Source organism: Eleutherodactylus coqui, chromosome 4 (assembly GCF_035609145.1).
Source record: "Eleutherodactylus coqui strain aEleCoq1 chromosome 4, aEleCoq1.hap1, whole genome shotgun sequence".
NCBI classification, from domain to species: Eukaryota; Metazoa; Chordata; class Amphibia; order Anura; family Eleutherodactylidae; genus Eleutherodactylus; species Eleutherodactylus coqui.
In genome coordinates, this window is record NC_089840.1 from 31222630 (window position 1) to 31245862 (window position 23233).

At 46.8% G+C, this 23233-nt stretch overlaps 1 protein-coding gene across 1 annotated transcript in view; it reads left to right on the forward strand.

Moving 5' to 3' along the window:
- ARL6 (ADP ribosylation factor like GTPase 6) overlaps nt 1–19444 on the forward strand; it is a 66639-nt gene extending 47195 nt beyond the window's left edge. The window contains exons 6-8 of the mRNA XM_066599156.1: nt 1541–1670; nt 8069–8124; nt 18988–19444. Of these exons, the coding sequence (XP_066455253.1) occupies nt 1541–1670; nt 8069–8124; nt 18988–19013 (212 nt within the window). The 3' untranslated portion in view covers nt 19014–19444. The remainder of the gene's footprint in view (nt 1–1540; nt 1671–8068; nt 8125–18987) is intronic.
- The last annotated feature ends 3789 nt before the right edge of the window (nt 19445–23233 follow it).

Consider the following 23233-nt stretch of genomic DNA (forward strand, 5'->3'; position numbering starts at 1 on the left):
GGTTTTCTCTTTCTGCCATTATACAATGGCACCATCTGCTGGCTAGAGCCAGTACTGCGGTGTGGGACATCCTGGAGAGGCCCGCGACAACAGAGCGGTCAGTAATATACAGTAAGAATACCCTGCCAGATGTCTTCCGACATCGGAGCTGTACAGCCTTTAATCAGAATGTCTTTAGACGTCTGACAGTGGATTGGAAAGGGTTAATCCAGCAGGCTCGCCATTAACCTTGCTTAATAAAAAGAACAACAGAAGTGACTGTACAACTATTTCGCAATCACTGTTACACACAGCGTGCTGACTGAACACTATAAGGGTAGGTTTATGTAACATATAGGGTACACACCATGTGCTGACTGAACATTATAAAGGTAGGTTTATGTAACATATAGGTTACACACCGCGCGCTGACTGCACACTATAAGGGCAGGTTTATGTAACATATAGGTTACACACCGCGCGCTGACTGAACACTATAAGTGTAGGTTTATGTAACATATAGGGTATGATTCCACGTGGCAGAAACACTGCGGATCATCCACCAGTAAGTTGTAATTAATGAACTGTGTTTTTACAGATCATTGGATAGACTAAATAAAAGAATCAAAATCATAAAACAAAAATGCATATTTGGTATCGCTGTGTCCATAAAAGTCCGATCTATCAATGTAATGCATTATTTACCCCGTACGGTGAACGTCGTCCGAAAAAAAATTAAGAACGCCAGAAATGCGCTTTTTTGGGTCACCCTGTCTCCAAGAAAAAAATGCAATAAAAAGTGATCAAAAAGCTGTATGTATTCCAAAATGGTGCTAACGCAAACTACAGGACATCCCACAAAAAATGAGCCCTCGTAGAACTATGTGGATGCAAAAATAAAAAAAGTTATTGGGTGCAGAAGATGGCGGCAGAAAATAATTTAAAAAAATTAAATGTCTTTGAAAAAAAAAGTAAAAGCAGTACAGCAAAAAAAAAAAAAAAAACCTATACAAGTTTGGTATCGTAGAAATCGTACTGACCCATAGAATAAAGTTATCAGGTCACTTTTGTTGCAGTTATGGGCCGTAGTAACAAGACAAACCGAAAGGTGGCGGAATTTCTTTTTTTTTTTTTTCATTTCACATAGAACTTTTAAAAAGTTTTCCAGTACATTATATGGTACATTAAATAGCACCATTGAAAAATACAAAAAACAAGCCCTCATAACCCGACGGATAAATAAAAGAGTTACGATTTTGTTTAAAACGAAAAATTGCTTAGTCACTAAGGGGTTAAATAACTTGACCATGAGACGTTCCACTATTCAGTTTTACCAGTGGAATCAGCAGGTTTTAATTTTACATTCTGTTACGAACAGTGTAATTATAAAGCCACTTCCTGCAGGTACGACCTTATCTGGGCGTCGCACGCCGTCCTAAATCTGCCCAATGGCTTCACGCATACGTTCACCTCTGCTGTCCTGACCGCTCTTCCCTGCCGCACAACTTGCATCCTACTTCTAATTTACTTTTAAATAACCCTTTTTTCTTCTGTTCCCCAGACATTAAGCACAGACGGATACCAATTTTGTTTTTCGCTAACAAAATGGACCTCCGAGACTCGCTGTCATCTGTGAAGGTCTCCCAGCTGCTGTGTTTAGAGAACATCAAGGACAAGCCGTGGCACATTTGGTAATGGTTCTATTCTTTTGAAGTGTGCGTTCGCTCAGTGAAGGTTTTTTTCTTCTAGCTAGAAGTGCCTATAAACCACCGGATGGGGGTCCCTGCGCTGCACATTACAGGGGTCCCTGCGCTGCACATTACAGCCGCTCCAAGCAGAAAGGTTTCCTCCACATCATTATTAGAACAGTAAAGAAGAAAGGCGAAACGCGCGTTGTGCTACTGTTGTAGACCTTGCCTCGCTACGTCGTACTAATGGAACATTTCTATCATTTGGCCCCTTCTATTTACTCCTTATTCGTCTCCCCTAGCGAAGCCCTTGTCCTTCTAGTCAGCGCAAAGACATTGCAGAATGGCGGTGGAAGGAGAACCTCCGGTAAAGTGTTCACACAGGGAGGGCACTCTCTCTGTGATGTCATCAGCCTACCACTGTGCAGTTGCGGAGGGCCGATGAGTCACCATGTCAACAGGACACGGCAATAGCCTATGATCTTTAATATTAGCGATTATAATTTATTATCATAGGTTCAAGTTCCCTGCAGGGATATGAAATGTAAAAAATAAATAAAAATAGTAAAAAAATTAAAAAAACAAAAATTAATAATAAACCTTTTTTGCGTACTTTCCCCTCTTTCTTTAAAAAAAAGAAATAATGAAAAAAAAGTTTGGTATCCTGTAGAGATGAGCGAGCACGCTCAGATAAGGCAGTTACTTGAGCGATCAGCACTCTTCCTGAGTAACTGCATTCTCGTCCGAGCAGGTTCGGAGGGGGCGGCGGGGGGAGAGTGAGAGGAATCTCTCTCCCTCCCCCGAGCCTGCTCAGACGAGAATGCAGTTACTCGGGGAAAGCGCTGATCGCTTGAGTAACTGCCTTATCCGAGCGTGCTCGCTCATCTCTAGTATCGTTGCATCCGTAACAACCTTTACAATATATTTGATGAACTTTTTATCCTGCGCGGCAAATGCTGTAAAAAAGAAAAAAAAAATCCCAAAAATCCTTTTTGTTCATGTTGCCTCCCAAAATTCTGCAATGAAAGTGATCAAAAAGCCGTATGTACACCATAAAAGCTACAGCTCATCACGCAAAAAACAAGCCCTCACACAGCTCCGCCGATGGAAAAATAAAAAAGTTATGGAACTTTGAATGCAACGATGCAAAAAATATATAATTTCCCCCAAAAAAGCGGTTTTAGTAGGAAAAACAGGAAAAACCTGTTGGTATTGTCGTAACCGTACCATCCTGCAGAACAAATGAATCATGTCATTTATGCTGCATGATTAACGCTGTTAAAAAAAATAAATAAATAACTAAATTTTCTCCCTAGAGTCCAAAAAATGTAATTGGATTATACAGAACATTATAAAAAACCACAGCTCGCTATGCAAAAAACAAGCCCTCACATGGCCATGACGACGGAAAAGTAATGGCTTGTAGAAAGTAGAAATGAAAATCCTCGGAAAATCATTGCATCCTTAGGTCCAAAATAGGCCAGGTCACTAAGGGGTTAAAGGGAATCCGTCATCGCTTTTCAGTATATTAAACCATGCATAGCGTTCGAGTAAGGACGTTCACCTGGTTCACAAACTTAGTTTGTTCTCGAAACTTACCTGGAAAAATCTGCATGCTAATGATGGAGACCGATCCTGTGGGCGGGTCGGCGGTAACATTAACCCACCCCTCTGTGCTGCTCTGATATGGATGACCTGCTGCACACCATCCAATACAAATCCCGGACATGCGCTCCGAGTTCATGAACTGGCACATGCACAGAATCTGATCCTTTCACGCGTGTCCTCAGCGCCCTTGTCTGTGCATGGGGGTTAATCGGAAACACTACAGCTAGCGGAGGCGGTCCGGCCCGCCCATCGGACTGGTCTCCATCATTTGCACGCAGCGCGGGGAATCTCCAAACACGATTTCTCTCCATATGCTTTAATAAGGAGCGATAACCAACTTAGTTTTTGAAACTTTCTATCCGTATTTGTGCTTTAATGTGTCGAAAAGTTCTCAATCGGTTGTTAACGTTCCACGAGCCCCCAGTTGTTACCCCTTCTGTCCTCCTCCTAATGAGAGCATATTAATAGGCCAGCAGAACGGCAGATTCGTCTCTGGCAGTCAAAGGGTTAAGTGTCCTGATATTTGATATTATTAACCAAAATGTTGCTTCCCAATAAATCATTGCTGTAATTTTGAGTAGTTTTTTTTGCTGTTTTTTCGTAGTTCCCTGAGTAATGTGTGTCCCGGGGACATAATTGGCCCACAAAGTTTGTGAAGATTGTTAAAACTCTTTTATTGGTGTTCGGGCTGTAAAGAAGTAATCAGGAGGCGAGAGACAGCGGAATACAATATCTGTCCGTTCAGCCCGTGATTTATAAATGATGCGGCGGCCGGGAAAAGATTTTGAAAATGAAATAATTGTGTTTTTTAGGAAATGATGGATGAAGCCTCGGTCGTGTTATTCACACAGGTGGTACAAATGGACTTACTGCAGACGCATGTCCTGGAGCGTCGTACCGCGGTGCTGTAAATGTACGGTCGGCGGGGGCCATTGTCCGTGCTCCTTCCCCGCAGCCCGCATGTTATCTGACCCGTTCATGGGCTAAATGTGTTGTGTCATCAATTCTTCTATCAAGGGGCTTATTCAGATCTCTGGGCCGGTGCGGCGTCTAAACGTACCCCAGCCACTACTTGGCTTGGGTTCGCACCAGCGCTCTATCACAGTCAGAGCTGCACAAGGGAAAAAAAACAGAGATGTTAGATCCGGAATATGTCAGTCCTAGAGATGAGCGAGCACCCAAATGCTCGGGTCCGCGTTATTCGAGTCGAGCCTTTCGGAAAATTCGAGAGCTCTACTCGAGTAAAGAACCCCATTGACTACAATGGGAGACTCGAGCATTTTTGTATGTGGGACGCCGGGGCCCGAGCTTTTGTTTTGTTTTTTCCTTGGTTCGTCTCTCTCTCTCTTTTCTCTCTCTCTTCTCTTCTCTCTCTCTCTTTTCTCTCTCTCTTCTCTTCTCTCTCTCTCTTCTCTTCTCTCTCTCTCTTCTCTCTCTCTTCTCTTTCTCTTCTCTTCTCTCTCTCTTCTCTCTCTCTCTTCTCTTCTCTCTCTTCTCTCTCTCTCTTCTCTTCTCTCTCTTCTCTCTTCTCTTCTCTCTCTTCTCTCCTCCTCTCTTCTCTCTTCTCTCTCTTCTCTCCTCTTCTCTCCTCTTCTCTCCTCTTCTCTCCTCTTCTCTCTCTCTCTTCTCTTCTCTCTCTCTTCTCTTCTCTCTCTTCTCTCTCTCTTCTCTTCTCTCCTCCTCTCTTCTCTCTCTTCTCTCCTCTTCTCTTCTCTCCTCTTCTCTTCTCTCTCTTCTCTCTCTCTTCTCTCCTCTCTCTTCTCTTCTCTCTTCTCTTCTCTCTCTTCTCTCCTCTTCTCTTCTCTCTCTTCTCTCTCTTCTCTTCTCTTCTCTTCTCTTCTCTCTCTTCTCTCTCTTCTCTCCTCTTCTCTTCTCTCCTCTTCTCTCCTCTTCTCTCTCTTCTCTCTCTCTTCTCTCTCTCTCTTCTCTTCTCTCTCTTCTCTTCTCTCTCTTCTCTCTCTTCTCTCTCTCTCTTCTCTCTCTTCTCTCTGTCTCTTCTCTCTCTCTCTCTCTTCTCTCTGTCTCTTCTCTCTTTCTCTTCTCTCTCTCTCTCTTCTCTCTCTCTCTTCTCTCTCTCTCTCTCTCTCTCTCTCTCTCTCTCTCTCTTCTCTCTCTCTCTTCTCTCTCTCTCTCTCTCTCTCTCTCTCTCTTCTCTCTCTCTCTTCTCTCTCTCTCTTCTCTTCTCTCTCTCTCTCTTCTCTCTCTCTCTTCTCTCTCTTCTCTCTCTCGTCTCTCTCTCGTCTCTCTCTCTTCTCTCTCTCTCTCCATCGAGTACGCTAATACTCGAACGAGCATTGAGCTCGCCAGAGTATGTTCGCTCAACTCTAGTCAGTCCCCATCGGAGTCAGAGGAACCTTGTTGACTATAATGGGTCCATCTAGCTTCATGCTCTCCGGAATTTTGTGCCAGATCCGCTCCATAGGCTCCAGTATAATTTTAGGGAAAATTCACTCCTTTTTTGCACCAAAAGCTGAGTCAAAACCTGCAATTTTGGTGCAAATCTGCGCCAAAAACTCCAGCACACCAAAGTCCACGATGTGTGAAGGACCTTATGGGTAAATTTACACAGCAGATTTGCTGCAGAATCTGTCTAGAAACCCACCGCTATTCTGCTGTGGTTTTTGGCGCAGATCCGCACGTGGATCTAGCCCTGTTTTTAGGTAAAACCTGCGTGCGGGATTCCAACACACTTCTGTATGCATTGCCATGAAGAAGTAACACTTCAGGTGGATTCGTGCAGAATCACATCGGAATTCCGCACCCCGATTTTTAATTCCCCCCCCCCCCCCCCCACTGTTGGGGCTAAATTTGCACGTGGATTTGTGGCAAAATCCGTGACAGATTTCTGCTGCGGTTTTACAAGCAAATTCCGTGGTGGGATCCGCCATGTGGTCATACTCTTAGGGCGTGTTTAGACGTATTGGATTTTGACCCAGAACTGCAGCAGATTTCCGCACCCAATCCACTATGTGACGCACCCTTGGTGACGCTTCTTCCACCCTGCAGTGTCAGCTGCACCCCTGCTCTCCATCTCACATGGGAAATCAATGCAAAACCACCGGCTCTAATGCGGGAAATGGAAACTACTTTGGTCTCCGTTTGGCAAGGTTTCCATCCCTGTTAGTCTTTTTAGAAGGATGGAAAGTGAAGAAGACAATTCCTTTCCATCCAGACAGAGACCGATGGGCACGGAGGCCAAAGTGCTCTCCATTTCACACATTAACGCCGGTGGTTTTGTCCTGGTTTCCATTTTAATGCTATTTTCTGCATGTAAGACGGAAACCCAAGACAGAGAGCCGGGGCGCAGCCAAGAGTGCAGCGGGGAAAGCTAAAAACTGCGGGTGTTAGCAGACTTTGCAGATGGCGGGGCTCTATGGGGCGCAGGTAGGGGTTACAGATACACGTTGCATGTGGTCATCACTGGCGACAAGACGCTTGCTGTACTTGCCAGTAGATGTGTTCCAGGTATCAGTCCCTGTAGACTCCAGAATGAAGACTTTCACCAGTGTGTCATATAGACGTATTAAAACCAGAATTAAGTAGGAATAGTTTTTGAATTAAAGGGTTATTCTCATAAAGGCAACCTTTAAAGGGAAGGAATTGAACACAATGGCCACCATACATGCCGACTGTGGAAAGCTGTCCTAATACGGGTGAAGGTGGAGTCTGAGTCAGACCTGTTAGGCTGAATGGTAAGCCGGGCAGGAATTGGCTATGGCTTTATGCCCAACCCTTGCCCCTCTGGTGAAGAGATGCGCTCACCCGTCCTAAGGCAGGTTTTCACAGGCTGCCTGGACAGTGGCCATTTTGTTGGTGGCCTGGAAAATCCCTTCAAAGGGACACTGGCATCACCTCTGAGCCCCATAAACAATGTTATGGCGGTCAAAGGTGAGGGAACGAAGAGTCCAGGTAGCTGTGTTTCATATTGCGTTGTGAAGTCAGCGAGCACATCTCCCATTCATCTTTAGCGCTAAAAGGGGCGCCCGATGAGTATAAAACGTACTTCCTTGGACTCCCCAATAACTCACCTTTAAGCCCCATAGCTTAGTTTATGGGACTCAAAGTGCTGAAAGCGTCCCTTTTAAAGGGGTCATGCCAAGAAGATAACCAGTTAAGGCATATGAACATCATAGAGTGGGTTCCCCCATTTAGACTCCTCCTCTATGACCCAGAATGGAGACATGCTCAGTAAAAAGGACCTTCTACTGGCCTGGTATTACAGAGGTAATGTGTAGCTGGTTTCAGCCTCCCCTGGCAAAGTTGACCTGATTGCCAGAAGTGCCGAGAGTAATAATTGGGGGGGGGGGGGGATCAGCTGTTTACATCGGCCCCATATTCTGGGAGGGGTTGGGCATTATGCCACAACTCCTATTATGTACATCATTGAGAACCCCCCTTATGAGCCAGAACAAAGAGCTGCCCTCTAGGAGTCGTTCCCCTTCGGACGGACTCCAGCTGTTCTTGGATTACACGGATGGCCATTCAATGTCTGGGAGGAAATATGTGGCCACCACTTTCAAGCAAAATCAGCAATTTACCAAGGATGCTGTCCCTTTAATAAATGTTTACCCAATTGGAAGGAAGGATCTGATCGCCGCTAATCACAACACGTATTGAAACAACCTACAGTAAGCCAAGCGAACGGTGCAGGTTACTGAAGGTATGGGGGGCATCCCCATCACGGCACATGGGGCGTATGAGGACTAGATGTTGATGTATATATCCGCCGCTCTCTTCCGTCATGGTCCGTTATATATAGTCCATCCTATTGACTGTATTCCTGTGTTTTCCAGCGCGAGCGACGGCCTGAAGGGCGAGGGTCTCCAGCAAGGGGTGGATTGGCTGCAGGGTAAGTGCCGGTGTCTCGGCTCATCACCGCTATTCTCCTGTCACCTTCGTTTATGCCTGCCATCCTTTCATATTATTATTTCCATTTCTCCTGCTATCAGACCAAATCACGCAGTGAGTACATCTGCATTTCATTTGCTTATTCGGTTTTATTTTTATTGCCTTCAGTCTCGTCTGGAGCTGATAATGTGTTTCTGCGCCGGCCACGACAGCTCATTTACCACCTTACTCGGCGCCAGTGACCACATATCATGGGGGCGCATATAGATATCTGCACTGCAAACACTATTTTGTATGTTCATTATCATACAGATTTCCATATTAGTGTCATCGTTTGTCATTTGTATCATTTGTAATTCACCTCCAATAGTCCTATATCCGCCTGTTATCATGGGGGTGTGTGTGTATATATATATATATTATGTGTCCTCCAGTATACCTGCTGTATAATATCTGCAGCAGAAGCTTACCTCCTTCTACATCTACACTCCATAAATATATCCGTACCGTAGGAATCAGCTATAAATTATTCCCGCTCACGTCTCGGCAGTAATTCCCAGTCTTTAGCTGGAAGCCGCCGGCGGTTCCATTGGCGGAGCTGCGCTGTCACTCAATAGACTCGACTCATCAGCGTGTCACTTATACTACATCTGGAGGAACTATGGGAGATTGTAAGACGGCTCGTAAAATATATAGAAACCAAGAGCATTAATGATATGGAAGGCTTTTGATAGCGGGCAGACATGGATAGCAGAGAGCCACTGTGCAAGAACAGCATTTGGCCCTCTTGCTCTCCCGTTGCTCCCTTATGACTCCCTAATGGTTCTTTTAGACTGACTGAGTTCTTGGTCCAATCTAACAAGGGCCGAATGAAACTTAGTTGATCGGCGCTAGTTGTATCCTACTTCATAAGGGCCGATAGTCCGCCCATGTAAAAGGACCATAATAATCCTTCTCTGATTGTGAATCGTGGCATTTTTCAGGCAGTCAGATGTGAAATTCTCTTTTAGGGGAAGGGGTATATTACCTGCACTTGTTCTTCTCTGCCACCTCTCCAATCTGATGATTCTGGGCCCCATTTTTGGTTGTCCAATATGGCTGCGGCAATTTTCTAACTACCTAATGCACACTGTGAGTTGCTTTCTCATTGGCCAGTGCTGATCATATGAACAGCTCTGGCCAATCAGTGAGCAGGTAGGGTGCACTGGTAGTCTAACACTGGTCCAGGGCACTATGGAGGATTAGGTAGTCTGAAGATTGTGTCAGCCATCTTGGATGTTTTAAAATGGAGCCTGGGACCAGCAGATTGGAGGGATGGCAGATAAGAACAAGTGCAGGTAATATACGCCCGTCCGGTCCTGGGGCAGAATTTTGTCCTGAAACAGAAGGGGTTAAAAACAACCCCGATTCATATACCCTTTTGGGACATATGGACGTCATAGAGAGGGTCCCATTCAGTTGATCAAGAACAGGCTACAAGATCATGTGATCATACAACATGCTATAGTGTCATCACTGCTTCTTAAAGGGGTTTTCCATGGTATAGGGCATGAATGTCTGACTGCTGGGGGTCTGACCACTGGGACCCCAATGAACCTGAGATCTTTGCCCCTTCCTCCTGTATGCCCTATGTGAATAGAGTCGTGGTACGCATGTGTGACCACTGCTCCATTCACTTCTGTTGGATGGAGGGAGATTGATGCTCTTCGCAATCTCTGTCCCAATAAAGGAATAAAGCGGTGGTCGTTCATGCGCACCGCCACACTATGGGACATTCAGGGTGTCAGGATTGTTGGGGGTTCCAAGCAGTTAGACCCCCAGTGATCAGACATCTCCTATCCTGTAGTCAGAGGATAACTGTATTTAATGTAAAAGCCGCTTTAAATATAACCATGATAGTTTTTGCCCATTTATTAAGTTTGCGTGTAATAATTGGGTCTTCATCTCGATTCAGGGAGGGATTTGGTATAGATAGGATATGAGTAGAGGTATAAAAGTATTATATTCGCATCTAAAGCCATACCGTTAGATATAGTCTGCCGCCTCCGTTCCTTGGGGCAACTTTGATGGCTGCTATTACTTTAGCACCGCAGACAATGGCCACTAGATGTCAGAGTTGATTTACAGTTCATAAACACGTAGAGCCGCGGCGGTCCGTTCCCTCATCTGCACTTCTGTAGGTTGGTGGATTGTGCTGAGCGTACAATGAAGAGATGTCCGAGGGGATACAATGAGATGCAGAGCCGTCCGGGGGATATGATCAAATGCAGAGCCGTCTGGGGGGTATGATCAAATGCAGAGCCCTCCAGGGGGGATACAATGAGATGCAGAGCCGTCTGGGGGGATACAATGAGATGCAGAGCCGTCCGGGGGGATACAATGAGATGCAGAGCCGTCTGTGGGGGATACAATGAGATGCAGAGCCGTCTGGGGGGGATACAATGAGATGCAGAGCCGTCTGGGGGGATACAATGAGATGCAGAGCCGTCTGGGGGGGGTACAATGAGATGCAGAGCCGTCTGGGGGGGTACAATGAGATGCAGAGCCGTCTGGGGGGGGGTACAATGAGATGCAGAGCCGTCTGGGGGGGATACATTGAGATGCAGAGCCATCTGGGGGGGATACAATGAGATGCAGAGCCGTCTGGGTGGATACAATGAGTTGCAGAGCCGTCTGGGGGGGGGTACAATGAGATGCAGAGCCGTCTGGGAGGGATACATTGAGATGCAGAGCCATCTGGGGGGGATACAATGAGATGCAGAGCCATCGGGGGGGGGATACAATGAGATGCAGAGCCGTCTGGGGAGGGATACAATGAGATGCAGAGCCGTCTGGGGGGGATACAATGAGATGCAGAGCCGTCTGGGGGATACAATGAGATGCAGAGCCGTCTGGGGGGGATACAATGAGATGCAGAGCCGTCTGGGGGGGATACAATGAGATGCAGAGCCGTCTGGGGGGGATACAATGAGATGCAGAGCTGTCTGGGGGGGATACAATGAGATGCAGAGCCGTCTGGGGGGGGGATACAATGAGATGCAGAGCCGTCTGGGGGGGGGGATACAATGAGATGCAGAGCCGTCTGGGGGATACAATGAGATGCAGAGCCGTCGGGGGGGGCATACAATGAGATGCAGAGCCGTCGGGGGGGGGGCATACAATGAGATGCAGAGCCGTCCGGGGGGCATACAATGAGATGCAGAGCCGTCCGGGGGGCATACAATGAGATGCAGAGCCGTCAGGGGGGCATACAATGAGATGCAGAGCCGTCCGGGGGCATACAATGAGATGCAGAGCCGTCCGGGGGGCATGCAATGAGATGCAGAACCGTCCGGGGGGCATACAATGAGATGCAGAGTCGTCCGTGGGGTATACAATGAGATGCAGAGCCGTCCGTGGGGTATACAATGAGATGCAGAGCCGTTTGGGGGGGCATACAATGAGATGCAGAGCCGTCTGGGGGGGCATACAATGAGATGCAGAGCCGTCTGGGGGGGCATACAATGAGATGCAGAGCCGTCTGGGGGGGCATACAATGAGATGCAGAGCCGTCTGGGGGGGCATACAATGAGATGCAGAGCCGTCTGGGGGGGCATACAATGAGATGCAGAGCCGTCTGGGGGGGGCATACAATGAGATGCAGAGCCGTCCGGGGGGATACAATGAGATGCAGACCTGTCCGGGGGGGGGGGGGGGGGCGATACAATGAGATGCAGAGCTGTCCAGGGGGGGGGGAGGGGTATAATGAGATGCAGAGCCACCCAGGGGGAGAGGGGGGGACAATGAGATGCAGAGCCGTCCGGGGGGGATGCAATGAGATGCAGAGCCGTCCGGGGGGGATACAATGAGATGCAGAGCCGTCCGGGGGGGATACAATGAGATGCAGAGCTGTCCGGGGGGGGATACAATGAGATGCAAAGCTGTCCGGAGGGGGGGGATACAATGAGATGCAGAGCCGTCCGGGGGGGATACAATGAGATGCAGAGCCGTCCGGGGGGGATACAATGAGATGCAGAACCGTCCGTGGGGGAAGGGGGGGGGATACAATGAGATGCAGAGCTGTCCGGAGGGGGGGGGGGGGGATACAATGAGATGCAGAGCCATCCAGGGGATACAGTGAGATGCAGAGCCGTCCATGGGGGGGGGGGATACTGTGAGATGCAGAGCCGTACATGGGGGGGGGGGGGTTACAGTGAGATGCAGAGCCGTACATCTCCGCTGTACATTGCTGTAAGTTGTATGCCATTCTAGAAGTTGTATGGCTGTTATACTAGGGGGGTGCCCGCTTGTGACACCGCGCTCTGCGGCTGATCAGACAGCCACTAACCGGCAACAATTTTTGATCCTGTCATACCTGCCCATCCATCGTTTACCATGGGCGCCCATGGATTGAAATGTGTGCGTTTAATATTAGGTTTCCCTTGTGCAAGAAATCAGCAGCAAACAGGAACATTTCCCTGCAGAATCTGAAATCCTGATCATCTGATCGTTTTGGTGGCAGCCCCCCTATTGACCCGTTTTATGGTTTTCTGCGCGGGAGGACTTTATATTATAGGGGAGAAAGTTCTTACAATTGATTGGACAATCCCAATTTCAAGTTCATAATTTTAAGGGGATAGTCCCATCTTATAAAGTGATTGAGCATCGCTGGGATCCGCCATCACTTTGGGGGGGGGGGGGGGCAGAGCTCTGTGACCACCAGTGATCCGAACAGTAGACTGGCTGGTTTACTGTTGTGTCCCTTTTAAATTTGCCCTGTACAAGGACTACCCGGCTGTGTAGTTTTACCTGGGCACCCACCAGTTGTCCTGAAGATTATCCCTCCTGGAGATCTCTTCTAGCCGCACACCTCCGTTCAGAGTAAATAGGCAGTCATCCATAGAGGAACGACTGCCTGTTTACATGGGCCAACAGTTGCTCAGTTTTGAGGTGTGCTGAAAACCGGGCAACTTCGACAAGTAATTGATTCTTGCTCAGGTGTCCGGTCCAGTGTTTAAACGGGCCGACAGTTGCCTATAATTACGCGTTTGAGCGACTATTTGGTCAACTCTCCGGCCCTTAACCCTTTCCAATCCACTGTCTGACGTCTTCAGACATTCTGATTGAAGTCTGTACAGCTCTAATGTCGGAAGATGTCCGGCAGGGTATTCTTACTGTATATTACCAGCCGCTCTGTTGTCAGGGGGCCTCTTCAGCATGTCCCATACTGCAGTACTGGCTCTAGCCAGCAGATGGCGCCATTGTATAATGGCTGAAAGAAAAAAAGCCCCCTAGGAAACTCTGAATCCAAAATTGGATTGCAAAGGGTTAAATGGAGCTGCACAGCAAGTGGCCGGGGTGCAACAGTGAAAGAAAGGCAGCGCTAATCCGCAGCGAGTCCGCCACGTGTGAAGAGACTCTTTATGATATAATTCCATATACCTGGTTGCCCCTTACACTCTATTAGAGGGACAGCAATCAGGGGAATCCTCCCTAACAGGTTTTTCATGACTTGAGGCCCCATCACAATGGCGTATACAAGATGCTCCTGAGATTCTTGGGTTCAGCTCGCATCAGACAACACAGGGACACCCCATCCGTGTGCTGCCTTATACCTGCGGGCAGGGGACCGTGCATGGTCAGTTCAGGTCCACGACATGAACCACAATAGGACATGCTGGACATTTTCACACAAGCCGTCAGTCTGTGCGAATAACCATTGGCTATAATGCGTTCGGGCGCGGTCCTTGAAAGGGTTAAATTGGTGCAAAAGAAAATCAGAGGACCATGAACACTTGTGCCGGGATAATGACATATAATGACCTCTGATCGTGGCATCCTGGGCTCTTTAGTTCCACTCTGCTGTTGTTTTGCTTGCGTTTAACCCCATCCCCTCCAGGGTAGTTGCTGGGTGATCCGTGCTGGCAGCGCAGCCCCGGTGAAGTGTTTCCATAAATCCCTACGCGGCTGCAGAGTGTTGTCCTTACATCTGACAGCAGCCGGACATTTTTGTCACAATTAAGACCTTCGGCTGGAGCCAAGGAATGTTGTTTTTCTAACATTGTACGTTGCATCGAGTCCAGACGTCCCGGATCCTCTGTAACAGGAGAACCCGAATCCATTAACTGCCCTCATCCAGATAGCTAGATGTCCTGGCGGGTTACGTGGTGGAAACAAACTGGTGGGATGCGTGACACGTGGAAAAGCCAGGACTTAGTACCTCCAAGTTATATATAGGAGAGATCATAGTGCTGGAGCCACACAACAATGGGGTGTCTATATACACTCATTGTCAGAACGAGCCCTCCCCTAGAAAGAGTGTATGTATGTGTGTGTGTGTGTGTGTGTGTGTATATACACATACTCATTGTCAGACATATCCGTCCCCTAGAAGTTGTCGGAATCTAATCAAACTTTCTCTGTGTGATAGTAACTTGGATATAAGTGATTACAGTATCAGAGCGAAAGGGGGATTTATTGTGGAAAACTGACCCCTTGTAGGGAGGCTCTAGTACCCTGTTGTACCGCCTCTAGCTTGGATACAAGATGTGATACAGGCGGGCATGGAGGCTCTAGTACCCTGTTGTACCACCTCTAGCTTGGATACAAGATGTAATACAGGCAGGCATGGAGGCTCTAGTACCCTGTTGTACCGCCTCTAGCTTGGATACAAGATGTGATACAGGGGGCATGGAGGCTCTAGTACCCTGTTGTTCCGCCTCTAGCTTGGATACAAGATGTGATACAGGGGGCATGGAGGCTCTAGTACCCTGTTGTACCAGCTCTAGCTTGGATACAAGATGTGATACAGGCGGGCATGGAGGCTCTAGTACCCTGTTGTACTGCCTCTTTCTTGGATACAAGATGTAATACGGGTGGGCATGGAGGCTCTAGTACCCTGTTGTACCACCTCTAGCTTGGATACAAGATATAATACGGGCGGGTATGGAGGCTCTAGTACCATGTTGTACCACCTCTAGCTTGGATACAAAATGTGATACAGGCGGGCATGGAGACTCCAGTACCCTGTTGTACTGCCTCTAGTTTGGATACAAGATGTGATATGGGCAGGCATGGAGGCTCTAGTACCCTGTTGTACTGCCACTAGCTTGGATACAAGATGTGATAATGTGATACAGGTGGGCATGGAGGCTTTAGTACCCTGTTGTACTGCCACTAGCTTGGATACAAGATGTGATACGGGCAGGCATGGAGGCTCTAGTACCCTGTTGTACTGCCTCTAGCTTGCATACAAAATGTGATACAGGCGGGCATGGAGGCTCTAGTACCCTGTTGTACTGCCTCTAGCTTGCATACAAAATGTGATACAGGCGGGCATGAAGGCTCTAGTACCCTGTTGTACTGCCTCTAGCTTGGATACAAGATGTGATACGGGCGGGCATGAAGGCTCTAGTACCCTGTTGTACCGCCTCTAGCTTGGATACAAGATGTGATACGGGGGGCATGGAGGCTCTAGTACCCTGTTGTACTGCCTCTAGCTTGGATACAAGATGTGATATGGGCGGGCATGGAGGCTCTAGTACCCTGTTGTACTGCCTCTAGCTTGGATACAAGATGTGATATGGGCGGGCATGGAGGCTCTAGTACCCTGTTGTACTGCCTCTAGCTTGGATACAAGATGTGATATGGGCGGGCATGGAGGCTCTAGTACCCTGTTGTACTGCCTCTAGCTTGGATACAAGATGTGATATGGGCGGGCATGGAAGCATACAGGTTCCGGATTATATCCTATGGCATTTCAGTCCACATTTGCTGTAACTCAGCCTCTATATTGTGCAAACCCATAGGCTGTAGAAGTTGGCGCCCCAGATGGTCCCATAAATGTTCTATTAGCGATACATCTGGTGACCGGGCAGCCATGGAAGTGTGACAGTGTTGTGGGGGCTCCTGTGACTTGTGTGTGCGGCCGAGCATTATCCTGCTGCCTCTTGGAAGCCGCCATGAGAGGAACACATGTGGCTGCAGGATGTCCTGAACATATCGCTGAGCTGTCATTGTCCCTCGTACCACTACTAGGGGGGACCGACTGTCAGATGCGATGGCCCCCCAGACCATCACACCAGTAGGGGGCAGTGTGCTACTCCACAGCAAAGACAGGATTTAGGCGCTCACAACAAGGTCTCCAGACACGAACACGGCCATCGTCAACGCCCGAACTAAACTTGAATTAATCGCTGAAGACAACCCGGTTCCACTCCGCAGCAGTCCAGTTTCGTAGTTTACGACACAACTGCAAACAGAAGCAATGGTGGATGTGTGTCAAAGGCCGTATACATAACAGACGTTGTGAAACTAAATGTCCTTCAACCAAGGGCCGAGAAATGGTTCCGACAGACACAGGGGTGTAATAATGGCGCCACCGGTCTCTGGATGACTGCCAACGAAACAGTTGGAGCTGCTGGTGCTTGTCGGATGATCAGATAATTCTCTCCACTGGTTATCTGTGGTTGGCGTTCTACTCCCAGTCATCTTGTATGCTTGCCCTCATGCATCCACTAGTCCCAACAACTCCTAACAGTTTGAGCGGAACGGTCCAGGTGGTGGGCAATTTGTTAATTAGTCCTGACCTGAACCCTACTGAACATCTTTTGGATGAACGGGAATGTCGGATCAGGAAATATGGACTGTGTCTGTCTTTTTTGAGAGAAGACAGACGTTTACAGGATGAATTGAGGGAAATACCAGCTGAGGTATAGCAGACATTGGTAGACCGGATACCATGGAGAGTATTCAATGTGATCAGGGCCAAAGCAGCCCCACTAACATATGGAAATAAGGACTACTTTTGATTCTTGCCCAGTTGCCCAATTACTTTTGGTAGGATGCATCCTGGTTCATGTGCAGCCATGATCGTCGCACTGTAAAGTGACTCTTGTAACTGTCCGAAGTTCCATAAAGTAACGACAAGGCTTTGGCTTTCTATTAATGAGGTTATTGATCAGGAGATTGTGTCAATCCACATAACCAAATGCGCCATTCATGTAACCTAGTATAGCATCACATGACACTAGCTATATTCTTGTCTCGACAAGCGCCCGTCCCCAATTCGCATTCTTCAAATGTGGCGGTTTCAGCTAGAAGACATATTGGTATCACAGCATATTAACCATTTCCATATTAACCATTTCCAATCCACTGTCTGACGTCTAAAGACATTCTGATTGAAGGCTGTACAGCTTCTGATGTCGGAAGACGTCCGGCAGGGTATTCTTATTGTATAATACTGGCCGCTCTGTTGTCGGGGGCCTCTCCAGCATGTCCCATACCGCAGTACTGGCTCTAGCCAGCAGGTGGCGCCATTGTATAATGGCAGAAAGAGAAAAACCCCTAGGAAACCCTGAATCCAAAATTGGATTGCAAAGGGTTAAGAGTGGCATTTTGTACCTCCATAGCCACGTCGTACAGCGGACATCCAGGACCCGCAATGAGTCGGGTTATCGGATTTGCTGCTGAATAATATTTATGTTTGCTTAGGTCTTCAGCCCTGTAAATATATTCTAACCATGGAGCCTACAAAGGGCAAAATGGCCCTTTCTGGGGGTTGAGAGAACATTTTCGACAAAGCAGGTTATTTTATTGCCAAGAAATAGCTTCTCATGGATATTCTTTGAGATTGTTGGCTCAGGCTATAACATTGGGTCATGCAGGGTCAGTTGACATGTCCAGCTTTGATGACTCCCCAATTTGTGTCCAGTTTGGATAATCCCATCATCTACGTGTCCATCTTTGACAACACTTTCATCTACGTGTCAAGTTTTGACAACCCCATTGTTTCCGTGTTCATCTTTGACAACCCTCTCATCTACATGTTCAGCTTTGACAAACCCATCATCTGCTTTTCCACCTTGCACAACCTCATCATCCACATTTCCACCTTTGACAACCAACCCCCTCTTCTTTATTTTCCATTTATGGCAACCCCCGTCATCTACATTTCTCTCTTTGACAATCGTTTCACCTATGTTTCCACCTTGCATAACCTCATCATCTACATTTCCACTATGGACAACCCCATTGGCTACATTTCCACCTTGGACAACCAACCGCCTCTTCGCTATTTTCCAACTTTGACAACCCTTTCATCTATTTCCATTTATTATAATTCCCTCATTTACATGTCCAGCTTTGACCGCCCCATCATCTATATTTTCACCTTGGACAACCCAGTCTTCTCTGTTTTCATGTTTGATGACCATTTTCATTTGCATGTCAGGCTTTGACAACCCCCTCAATTACATGTCCAGCTTTGCCAACCACATCATCTACATTTCCACCTTGAACAACCCCCTCATCCATGTGTCTACCTTTGTCAACCTCCTCTTCTCTGTTTTCATCTCATCTACATGCCAAGCTTTGACAAATCCCATCATCTAACATGCTTAACTTTGACAAACCCCGTCATCTAACATGCCCAACTTTGACAAACCCCGTCATCTAACATGCCCAACTTTGACAAACCCCGTCATCTAACATGCCCAACTTTGACAAACCCCGTCATCTAACATGCCCAACTTTGACAGCTCCTCTATATGTCCAGTTTCCACATATATGCTCCCTCTGCAAATATCTGTTGAAGGACCTCCTGTGAGTTGCTGCTTTCTAGAGAGCTGCTGTCTTTCTCTATAGGTGCCCTCTATTAGCAGGAGTGGTTCGGGATACAATGGTGTGTTTTAGTTGGGCCATTGCTGGGGGCTTTTAATCTAAATGTGACCCTATCAGGCCAAGGAATTTGTTGATATACAAACCATTCGAAGATAAGTTTGCCGCATTTAGATGTGTCCCTGGGGGCACACAAACCCGAGACGCCAACCGGATTATAATATATACTTATGTCTCATTTATAATTCTTTTTACCTTTTGACAGATCAAATACAAGCAATGAAAACATAAGAAGATGAGAGGCTCTGTCCCACTGCCAGCGCCTGCACACCGGGACCAGGGGAAGCGCTACCGGCTTCTATAGTTTACTAGGTTGTCTGAGACTCGTCCACGGTATGCAGCACCTCAGCGTCAATATAGTGCAATGTTACTGCAGGAAATACTGAATAGGACCAATTAATGTCGTCAACTTCTATGTAAAAACGGTGAAATTCTATGTGTCTGGCTTGTAAATACCACGATGTTAAGGGGGCCGCGTGCTAAATTATTAATTTATTCACCTTTGTTTTACTTCAAATGTAATATATCAAAAAGTTAGATTTTGTATTGTAGAACTGAGACGACCCGAGTGATCCTGTAAGAAACACACGGATGGATAAAGATATCTGTATATACATGGAATCATTTGTATGTCGCTGAGAAAATAAATATATTCAAACACACGGCTATGTTCTTACACTACGAAGGCTTTTTCTCCTTGCGGCGGAGTGCGGAGGCTCCTGCTGCCGCCATTTGTTTTACCGCCAGACACAGAACCGTCCTAAAGATGGGGGGCCACGGCTGATCTCGGGGGACACAGAGAAGATTTCTTCATTAAAAGTAAAATAAAATGTTAAGATTAAATTTTGATAACGCTATACCCTATGTTCGTGGTGGCGGACCTATGGCAGGCAGGGGTGCTGCCCTAATCACTCAGTGGTGCTGTTACGGGGGCACATACTGCCAGCAGTGTGTGCACCTGGGATCCTTCTCCCTTGACCTCTCCTGTGGAGTCATTATTACTACTGGGGCCAATATTACTACTGGAGAGAATATTACTACTGAGGCCACTCGGGGGTTGGGGGTAGTCACTATTATTACTGGGGCCAATATAGGGGATACTATTACTATTGAGGCCACTGTGGGGTTAATATTATTACTGGGGCTAATATAGGGGAATGTATTACTACTGAGGCCACTGTGCGGTTAATATCACTGGGGCTAATATAGGGGATACTATTACTACTGAGCCCACTGTGGGGTTAATATTATTACTGGGCTAATGTAGGGGAATGTATTACTACTGAGGCCACTGTGCGGTTAATATTATTACTGGGGCTAATATAGGGGAATGTATTACTACTGAGGCCACTGTGCGGTTAATATCACTGGGGCTAATATAGGGGATACTATCACTACTGAGCCCACTGTGGGGTTAATATTATTACTGGAGCTAATGTAGGGGAATGTATTACTACTGAGGCCACTGTGCGGTTAATATTATTACTGGGGCTAATATAGGGGAATATATTACTACTGTGGGGTTATTATTATTACTGGGGCCAATGCAGGGGACACTATTACTACCAAGGTCACTGCGGGGTTCACTATTACTACTGGGGCCACTGTGGGGTTCAAATTATTACTGGGGCCAATATAGGAGACAGTATTACTACTGAGGCTACTGTGGGGGTCACTATTACTATTGGGGCCAATCTAGGGGACACTTATTATGCTTTTAAATGGGGTATCCATTGGAGCCCCAGTTACAGGGGAAAACATCCCCCTGGTGTGACAATAGACACTGATAGAGCTGATCTTGGTCTGCTAATACCCTGCAGCTCTGCTGTACCATGGGACAGTCAGCGATCACATGATTGCTGGGTCAAATAGCTTTCTCTACTCACTACATGGCGCTCATTGAGCATTATGTAGTCCGCAAAAAAAGAAGACAGAAGCGTTTATAAACCCCTTCTGTCTTCTCTGCGTCCTCAATTCTTTAACCCATTTAGGACCAGGCACTGTAAATTTACGGTGCCTGGTCCTGGGCTTAAAGCACCGCTGTATGTAAAATTAGTGACAGCTGACAACCCGGAGGAGAAGGCAGGAGGCATATTTAATCCTTTCTGCCTTCTGCTTCCCCAAGTACACAGCGCTCAATGAGCATTGTGTATTAGAAAGTGAAAGTACAGTGTAACTTTCACTACGGGAGCCCGGGGGTCATGTGACGGCCGAGGTTCCTTGCTACAGCAGAGCTGGAGGGTCCTACTATACCCTGGCCAGCTCTGCCAGTGACTACTGTCACTACAGGGGTTGCTTTCCCCTGTAACCGGGGCTCCTATGGATGCCCCAGCTACAGTGGGAAAGTGTCAAATAAAAAAAATGAATGTCCCCCAGAGGTCTTACATGACATCATGGGGGACATAGATAGTAAACAACATAATTACATACATCAGTAAAACAAAATTCCAGAATAAAACAACAATACATACAAAAGAAAGAAAATAACTCAAAACTGATGCCAACCAAAAACGTCGCTATAAGTGCCCTGTAATCCAAAACCATACATACTATATATCAAAACGTCTAAAACAAGATGAGGAACCCGTTCCCATACTTCCCATACTATTTTAGTGTAAATATACTAATAAAAAAAAAAACTAGAAATGTTAAAAAAACATTTTTTTTTTTTAACTTTTTACCCCGAATAACACTAAAAAACGGGAAAAAAGTCAGTGAAAAAAATATTTTAAAAAGCGCCCTATATGTCACGGAAAAAAAAAATACAGCAAAAATCATTTTGATAGCTAAAGGAAGAAAATAGGGCAGTAAAACCGCCACATGGGTAAAATCCCTAAAAAGTGTCTGGTCCTTAAGGCACAAAACAGCTTGGTCCTTAAGGGGTTAAAAGTTTAACATTTTAGGACACTTTCTCATGACAGACTCCCTGCTGGGAGGTTACACTGTAGAAGTAAACATATAGTATACCTTTTTTCCCAGAGACGGCGCCGCACGAATCTACTGGTTATATTTCGAATTGCAGCCTTGGTCCATTTAGGTGATTGGTACTACGCATCCATACCGTACCCAACCTGTGGACAGGTGTGGCGGTATTTTTAGTAGAAACCAGCCTATGGTCCTGGGTCCAACAACCCATGGCAGACTTTACCTGTGGAAGCTGTGGCCAGCAGGCGTTCCCTCTGCAACGGGCTACAACAAGGGAAATGTGGTATTACATGGCTGCCTTTCTGGTGAATAGTCATCCTGTACTACAGGGTGGGCCACGAAAAAGTAGCCTAGCCACCACACCCTTTTGAAAACTGTCTAAAAGAAAAATCTGTCTTTGTCACCCATAGTAACCAATAACATCGCAGCTTTCGTTTCATACACTGCTATGGTAACAGGAAAGCAGCGCTGTAATTGATTTTCGTTTAGACTGCCTTCATAAGAGTGGCGGGCTACTTTTCCGTGGCCCACCCTGTAGAAGGACCGCACAAAATCTGCCTCTGTCTCTCCGTTCTTGCTCTCATAGATGGGGCTTCGTTTACGATGGCCATATAACCCAATAGGGGATATAAGGACAGGGGTTGTCGTCATGTCGTCTAGAGAAGCGTTGCGTGACTGCGCCGGTTCCCAGTTCGCAGATTACCGTAGCTAGAATGTATGTGGAATGAATCAACCTGCAAGTAGAGAGGTGTAAAAGCCCGATCCCCTCTACTCTGCGCTAATGTGACTTCGCCGTGTCATTTTGCCCTGGGTATTATGCAGGGCTGACTGCATTAAAAGCATTACGTCTCTGTCGTCTCATGGTTTAAACATGAGCCGTCCATTTTATGCATTTACCAGGGAGCCGTCTGCTGGAGGAGGACATCAATAATACACATTTTTCAAGCGGTTCGCTATGAACGAGAATGTGGAAATGAGTGAAACAGTTTGTTTTAATGAGCAAAAATAATAATAGCGTCTGGAGTCGGCGGTTAGCGAGTTATCACCGGATCTAACCTGGAAAATGTCCATTACTGACTCCTCGCCACGGTGGGTGAACAGTTCCCACCTGCAAGAATGGGGATTCGCTCATCTGTCTTATATACTGCTCTCCATTAATGAGCACCTGAACTAGGACGGCTCCGGCAATGAGCGGCGTCATTAGGCTGTCAGGGGGATACACTGTGGATTCAGATGGAGCAAAAGCAGGTTTCTCATTGGGCAAAACAGAGGCGTACACAGAAGCAAGGTTTCGGATTCTGAACTTCCCTATTTTACTAGGGAAATATACACTACCGTTCAAAAGTTTGGGGTCACCCAAACAATTTTGTGTTTTCCATGAAAAGTCACACTTATTCACCACCATGCGTTGTGAAATGAATAGAAAATAGAGCCAAGACATTGACAAGGTTAGAAATAATGATTTGTATTTGAAATAACATTGTTTTTACATCAAACTTTGCTTTCGTCAAAGAATCCTCCTTTTG